Source organism: Morone saxatilis, unplaced genomic scaffold, assembly GCF_004916995.1.
Source record: "Morone saxatilis isolate NCDOM2014 unplaced genomic scaffold, NCSU_SB_2.0 Contig4, whole genome shotgun sequence".
Taxonomy (NCBI): domain Eukaryota; kingdom Metazoa; phylum Chordata; class Actinopteri; family Moronidae; genus Morone; species Morone saxatilis.
Genome location: NW_023339984.1, coordinates 10,217,698 through 10,225,350, shown reverse-complemented (window position 1 = coordinate 10,225,350; position 7,653 = coordinate 10,217,698). Strand labels below are relative to the sequence as shown.

The window sequence follows — 7,653 nt, the reverse complement described above, 5'->3', positions numbered from 1 at the left end:
GTGTGTGCAAGGTTTTCAGTATGTGCGCCGTCATTTAGCCACAGGAATAAAATGTTATGATATTCAACGTCAGTCGGTGCAGACTGACATATACACCAATTGTTCCCAGACAATGTATTCTAATGACTTTTGTGATCGGCTGACTTTTCTTTGAGAGCCACCACGAGGTTGAAAAATGTGATTTTGATTGAAATATCTCAACAACTGCTGGATGGATTGTCATTGAAGATCCTCACAGGATATACTGTGATCATCTTGGTCATCCTCATCAGAATCAGAATCAGAAATACTTAGGGTTAGGGTTAGGGTTAGGGTTAATAATTAACTAATAATCCCCGTGGGGAAATTACTTCTACCACTTCAATGAAACTGAAGAGTACATTGACAGGATTATAAAACACACTTTACCGTTGGCTTCCTGGTTGCTGGCTGACTCATGAGGAAATGCATTCTGGGTGGTGGGTGCTGGGAAGGAGGCAGACGAAGGAAATACGGAGGTGGGCGAGGTGACAAACGCACTGGAAGTCGCCCTGGAAAAAAATACACCACCATGAAGTGAGAAGGCAGATACAGCGCAGTATATTTTACATAATATACAGAAATATCATATATAGCAAACATATATACTATTCGCGATTACCAGTATTCAGTATTGAAGTGTGTTTTATTCTCCTCTGTAGCATTAAAGCAACTCTCGTTCTGGCTTTGGAAACTAATTGTGTGATCATGTGCATGATTTGTTCACTTGTTTTAACAAAATGTAATACATAATTGGGCACAAATCAATAATCATACCTAAGACTGAGTGTAGAAAGAGATTAGGGTTGCAACTAATATTTATATTAACCAATTAATCAATTATGATTTTTTTATCTGGTCTATGAAATGTCAAATTATTGTGAAAAATATCCGTAGATGACGTCTCCTGCTGTCTTTTTTTGTCCGACTAACAGTCCAAAACCCAAAGATATTCAATTTAAAACAATATAAAACAGAATAGAAAAAATAGAAAATCTTTACATGTAAAAAGCTGAAACCAGCCAATATTTGCCATATTTGTTTGACTAAGCAACTTAAATAATTGATCTATTATCTATTATTAACTCTGAACAAAATATAAAAGCTTTAAACTTTTCCTTCAACCTCCAAACAGAAACTAAATTTTACTGTAAACTCTGAAGACTTTCTTCTGGATTGTAATCTGGATTTTAAGAATAATAAAAGTTCTGGATTATGTCATTCTGCAAAGAATTCCCAAACACACAAACCCATTTCTCTAAAACGGAACCACATCTTCTCATGATCAACATATTCGTCATCATCTTTTTTTAAAAGCTTAAGTTAAATTAAGTTACAAGGTCAGGGTCAGGGTCAGGGTTAAAGTCCTGAACATAAAACGTGTGTGCCGAAGGAAGTAGCAGAACTGACTTAAGGCCCCTGAACATGATTCACTCACCTCCTGATGCGTTGCTGAAGGGGTTACTGGGGGAGAGGGCAACGGGCTGCTGGGAGCTGGAGCTGAATGGGTTGGGGAAATCTGAGACGCACAGAGAGAGAGGGGGAGATAATTCACAGTGTGTGGTGGTACATTCCTGTCGATTCAAACCAACGAGGCTCTGAGTCACACACTTGCTGCTTAATTAGAGGTGTTGGATGGCTTTAAAGATGAAGGAGCTGAGTGTAAATACGGTGCAGGTTAGCAGTTCGTGCTTGGTACCTACTTGCAAAGGTCTGGGAGCCGGAGACCGTATCGACACCGGGGGAACTGAGGACAAGCAGAAAAACGGAGGATCGATGAGAAAGTGACCTTTAAAGTAGCTCCACGCGCAGGAAATTTAAAAATCTATCATGTTAAACAAAAGCTGATGTGACAAGAGGTTTTTTTTTGTCTCTACCTGGCAGGAGTAGAGCTTGACGAGAGCCTGCTGCCGAAGATGGCGTTGTACTGCGGAGGACCACCAGGTGGAGCTGTAAACAAGAATTACACACAGACCAGGACATAACCTCAGGGCTCTAATGAGAGCTAATTTAAGACATCAAGTGCTACTATTATCTTGAAATGTGTGTAAAAAAAAAAAAATCTCACAAAGAGTTCAAACTGTTGATCTTAAGCATGTAAGTCATCAGAGAAGAAAATCATTACTAATCCCCTGAATTAAATATCGTCTCTGTGTTCAGCTTGATATGAATCAAACTGGGCCGGAGCAGAAAATCAATAACCTCATTACTCTGCCAGGCGGGGAGGAGGCCGCGATGAAGGTGGAGAACAACAACGCTTCTTGTAGAAAGCTCAAGGGCTTCTCACATGAATCCTATGCATTAAAAACCGCAGCCTTGGTTATTAAACAAGCCGATTTAAAAAAAATAAATAAAAATGTATCAACGGGGTTCTTTGAATCGGACCGTGAATGATCTGGAGCAAACACAATGAACATAATTCAGCTGCTGAAAGCCTTGGCATTTGGAGTAAGGATGTTATGCAACCTAGTTGAGCTGGCCGTAACAAACTGCATCACATGCACACTCTAACTCTCCCTCTGCTTCTCTATCTGTTACCTAGTGGTGGAAGAAGTACTCCTTCACTGCAGTCCAAGTGCCAGTGCAGCAGTGTAAAAAATACTCAGTTTGGGACTCAAACTGTTGAAGCCACCTCAGATGTTTGGAGGGAAATCAATCACCAATCTTTGGTGACACTGAGCTCCGACGTCACGCTGCTATTTCACAAGGAAACAGCTGGTTTAATCTTTAACAATGTGTTGTATTTTATCAGCTTATCGTGTGTTATAGTCTGAAAAGTAGCAAATGTATCTGTTAAGTGGCGTTGTACTGGAGTAGAAGTGGCATCAAATGGAAATACTTAAATAAAAGGCAAGAACCTCAAAGGTTTACTTAAGTACAGTATTTAAAACATTAAAGGCGTCTTTGTTCCCCACCTGTGGCTGATGACGTGTCGGAGAAGGCGCTGTCCAGCTGTAACACCGCAGCGTATCTGTCCTGGGCGTTGGAGCTGCTGACTGGCGGCGTCGTCTGGCCGACACTTCCAGGCTGCTGATGATGCTGCTGGGACAGAGACTGGGGCAGAGGCTGCACCTGAGGATGGCTCAGACCTCCAAAGTCGACGCTGAGAGACTTGGGGAAGGCCCTGAAGGGTCCTGTGGCCCCCGAGGCCGATATTGTACGACCTGAGAGCGAGAATACCGGGCTGAGCGTCAGTGCAAAGACAGATGAGCGTCAACTTATTCATAACTGACTCACACTCTCGTATTAAAGTGGTAAAATGATCTAATTATATAAAGTGACTTAATGTTGAATTTCTATTTAAATTAATGCAACTTAGTAAATACATAATTAAGAAGTTATATTACAAAGCAAGACTGAAACATGATCATATCACGTGGAATTGTTCAAATCTTGATTGAACCTCTCAAGGACCCCCACAAGGTCCATTTAGTAGCAGTTCTGTAGGTTTCTATCATATCACTTGATCATCATCAGGAGAAATGATCAGGAGGTTGTAGGTGATAACATTTCTGAGCATGTTAAGAACTTCTAGGTTCAATGTTTTAAACCTTGGAAACAGCAGTTTTACCTCAAAGTCCATTTAGTAGGTGTTCTGGAGCTTTTGATCACTTCAGTTTTCAGGACACAGTGGATAAGAAGTTCTTAAAGTGCCCAGAAAACATGGGAATCTTAACTTCTGCTAAAGATCTCACGATACGATTGAAAGCTACTAAACAACTACAGACTAAGACTGAAACAAATTCAGGAATACTGTTTATCAAACTAACTCCAAATCAATTCATGGACATTTATCAGATTCTAGCACATATTGTTCTGTACAATGTAGAAATAATATTATTATTGATACAACAAATACAAGCCAAATCACATAAAACAATCCATACACTACCTAAAACAAAGCCATTTGTCTCATGCTAGTTTAACATTTTCATGCTTTGAGGCTTCTCAAATGCAGGATCAGTTCGACATATAAAGTGGCATGAACAGTCATCGCGGTTAAGCATTAACAAAGAAAAAATCGAAAGCCACAGCAGCGAGCCAACAAGTTCTTGGATAGTTTTCAAAGCACCAACCACAAAAATACAATTGTTAGACGGTAACAAAGGCAGGAAACCACAATTAACATCTTCATCAGGTAGCAAGCTTTCAACAAAACATTAGCCACAAAGCATGCTAGTATCAGCCAAAGTTGTTAGCATGGGGATACAACTGAAGCGGGTGTTGTTGTTTTTTTTTTAAATACAGCTTGTTTTCCTCTACTGAGGAGTCAGTGACAGAGACCAGACCAAACTTAATGCAGGTTATCTGAAGATATAAAGCATACCAAAGTCAAGCTGCATGTTTTTGGGATGTGATCATACACCACTGCAGGGGCTGGAGATATGAGCCTATCTCTGCAAACATACCTGAACTATCTAGAATACTTGTTTGGGATGTTAATGTGTGTTGTGGGATTACAGCTGCGCCCTACATAGCTTTTAAGTGCTTCAACACCAACGTGGTGCGAAATATCGGCGGCCCTCTGCTGACGGGTGCAGCAGCCGCTACGGCCTAAAAATAGCATTACTTTAAACTTGTTCTTTTTCCTCTGAGGGAACAGTGTGTGTGCGCACCTCTCCTTGACCCTCCCAGCCTTCAGATCTGGGCTTTGAAGTGGGAAACCTGACCGATGAAGAAAAATATCGACCCCATTTGCGGCATGTGACACTGGCCAGCCGTGACTCGGGCAGCTAAATGAATATAAAGTGCCGTGTCTCCCCTCTAAAATGAAGCCGAATCCACATGCACGTGAGCCACGGTCAGCGCCGCCACGGCAACACAGTTTTATAATGAATGATACAGCAAGGAAGAGCTTATTGATCTCAGCCATTCAGCACACACTCAAATGCATCAGTTGGTGCTGGGTCTTACCTAAAGTGAAGTGGTTTTTGAAAGAGCTACTGGCTACGAGGTCGGGGGAAGAGATGAGAGCGAGATAAGACAGACAGAGACAGAAAAGAAAGAGGGATAAAGGAGTGGATAAAAGAGAGGAGAAACTGTCACTGACGTCATATGAAATTGTTGTTCTTGCTGGCGTCTGCAGCCAGCCGAATTTAGCTTTTCATTAAAAAAGCAACGCAGTGTGCTACGATGATAACGAGGAGCCATTTTAAATCCACATGATATGGTAGGGGAAAAAAAAAACACTGACAAGCTTAAAATTACGGCCACAAGCAAAGTAGTTTCTCTCTCTCTTTGTCTTTTCCCCCCAAAGTGACGCTTGGAGCCAACAGTGACGAGCGGGATTGCGTCATCAGTGAGAATCAGTGAAAATATTCAACAATCTGCACATTCTGGGCAGCACACGGACACTATGCACTGCCAGATTGTACAGCTAGAGCCCCGCAGAACAGTACAGGAAAGGGTAGAGTATCCATTTTTACAAGACGATCCATGTAGCTGCCTCACTTTAGGATAAAAGGTGCAACAGAAGGAGGAATTAGGCTCACAAATATTGGAAACATCATGGCAGTTAGCAAGTTTGTTTTGTATATTCGTCATCAATATGCAAAAGACACAGGCTAATACAGTTATATATAACATTATACTCATCTAAATAACAGTATTTTCTCTTTCCTCTAGCTTTTCTGATTGAGAATTTGTGAGTATGCTGATGCCGAAAACACTTTCCAGTTCGATTGAGACCAGGAAGGAACAGAAAAACGAGGGTGCTAGTGAGGGACACACCTGAGGGCCGTGGGAGGGCGGGGAATGAGGGCGCGTGGCTCTGAGCTCCCAGCGCTGACGACAGGGAGCCTGGCCGCTGTCTTTCTATCCCACACATTGTGGGATCTGTGTCAGGGACGGACAACACACAAAGAGAAAGCACAAACAGGTGAAGGGATCGATCACATTCAGGCCTACAATATCTACTCCTCCGATCAGCCTCCGACCTTTCAGAGAGGGGTCTCTGAAGCTTTGGGAGCGCGACGGCCGAGCGGTGAACACGTCTGTCCGCATGTCGGCGGGGGAAATCGCAGGAGCTCGATCCCATGGCGGCAGCTGGGACTGAGACTGCAGGACAAGGACATAGAAAGGAAAGAGAAAAGAAGCAGATGGGAGGTAGAAGGAGAGAAACAAAAGGCAGAAGAAGTGAGTCTCTTTCATGCTTTCTCAATAATTCATAAGCAGCAGCTTTGATGTCGAGGCTACCTGGGCCTCTCGCAGTCCGACCCATCAGTCTCTGTCTCTCTGCAGCCGTGTGGAAGTGAATTCAGGTAGTTTCTTAACCTTTTATTCTCTTTCTTTTTGGACACTCTTTGAGCTACTTGTCTCTTTTTCACTTCCTCTTTTTTCTTTCCGCACCAACCCACTTTCTCTCTTGAATCCTCATTCTCTCACTTTCACTCCTCTCCCATTTATCTCTGTTACTCTCTCAAGCCATTACTTGCACAATCAGGGACACATTAAGCTCTCTCTCACCAGCGGCCTTGTGGACCTGGCGTTGGGGGGCAGGTTATGGGAGGGGGCCTGGTTCGCTAAGGGACCATGGGAAGGGGGCACGGCCTGGACCCCTGGGCTCCAAGGACCCTCGACATCCCTCCGGTTCTTACTTTTAGAAAAATGCCTGAAAGAGATTATTTGATGCCGTTAAAATGAGTCTGTGTGACTAACTTGACATTTAGTCAGTTACCCAACTATCAAACATGTCAAGAACATTTCTAGGGCCTTGAAGCTAAACCCAAAAACTAGACTGCTCTTTCATTCCCAGCATGAAGGCAGCTCTTATCCTTGAGCTAATTCTGAGTAGGCGTCCGCATTTCAAACAGGGAATGTCTAAATTTGGAACAAACGTCATCAATTGTTGGTTGGATCTAATTTTGCCCTGTTGTGCCCTTTTGGTTAGTCTGAGTCTGCAGCCATGCTAGCAGCTATGTGGAGCAGCACTGAGGCACAGTGGTGCTATGAGCTAAATGCTAACATGCTCACAACAATAATAATAATTTACTTGCTTACTTTACTTGCAAAGCTACTTCCCTAAAGTCAGTGCAAACATGCTGATGTTTAGGAGACATTCAGCATCTTAATTTAGCATGTTAGCACTGAACAGTACAGCTGAGGCTCCTGGGAATTACATTGGTTCTGCAGGTATTTGGTCATTAGCGGAAGTTTTAGACAAACTTTTTTTTTTTTTTACCATTGTTGGCAACTTAGTGTAGCATGTTAGCATGCTAATATTTGCTAATTAACACTAAAGACAAAGTACAGCTGAGACTGATAGATTAGTTTGAGGTCATAAATGAAACAAATATGAGTGGACGAAAGCACTACATGAAAGTCAGGGGATCACCAAAGTGATTGGGATTCATCTTCTGGGGAACAAGAATATCGGAATTTGGGGCCAATTCATTCAGTAGTTGTTGAGATATTTCAGTTCGGACCAACAGACCAACATTTCTATCCCTAGAGAAGAATCACTGGCTCCAGCTTCTCAAATTTTTACAGTTGTAACTCTGTGAACTTAAGATTTCTGCCCTTTTATACACCAAATTACAAACTGATTAATAAATATAAAATAACATTCGTTGCTGTCCGACTCACCTCTAATCCTTCACTACGACTGATCACATTAGTATGTTATGCTGCAGATGA

The 7,653-nt window shown here is 42.3% G+C and overlaps 1 protein-coding gene across 4 annotated transcripts in view; it reads right to left on the bottom strand.

The window, feature by feature from the left end:
- Positions 1–7,653, bottom strand: part of agfg2 (ArfGAP with FG repeats 2) — a 14,675-nt gene that overhangs the window by 4,128 nt on the left and 2,894 nt on the right. Inside the window, exons 4-12 of one of the 4 annotated variants that reach the window (XR_004797195.1) lie at positions 6,484–6,628; positions 5,955–6,075; positions 5,749–5,853; positions 4,933–4,965; positions 2,934–3,182; positions 1,896–1,968; positions 1,722–1,765; positions 1,457–1,537; positions 409–529 (exon numbers count right to left, since the gene is read on the bottom strand). Coding sequence is in view for 2 of the 4 variants with exons in the window: in XM_035675028.1 (XP_035530921.1) it covers positions 409–530; positions 1,453–1,537; positions 1,722–1,765; positions 1,896–1,968; positions 2,934–3,182; positions 4,933–4,965; positions 5,749–5,853; positions 5,955–6,075; positions 6,484–6,628 (977 nt within the window). In the remaining 2 variants the exon portion in view is untranslated. Of the gene's footprint in view, positions 1–408; positions 531–1,452; positions 1,538–1,629; positions 1,766–1,895; positions 1,969–2,933; positions 3,183–4,932; positions 4,966–5,748; positions 5,854–5,954; positions 6,076–6,483; positions 6,629–7,653 lie in introns of those variants that run through there. The other 3 variants (XM_035675028.1, XR_004797196.1, XM_035675026.1) reach the window with 3 other exon arrangements.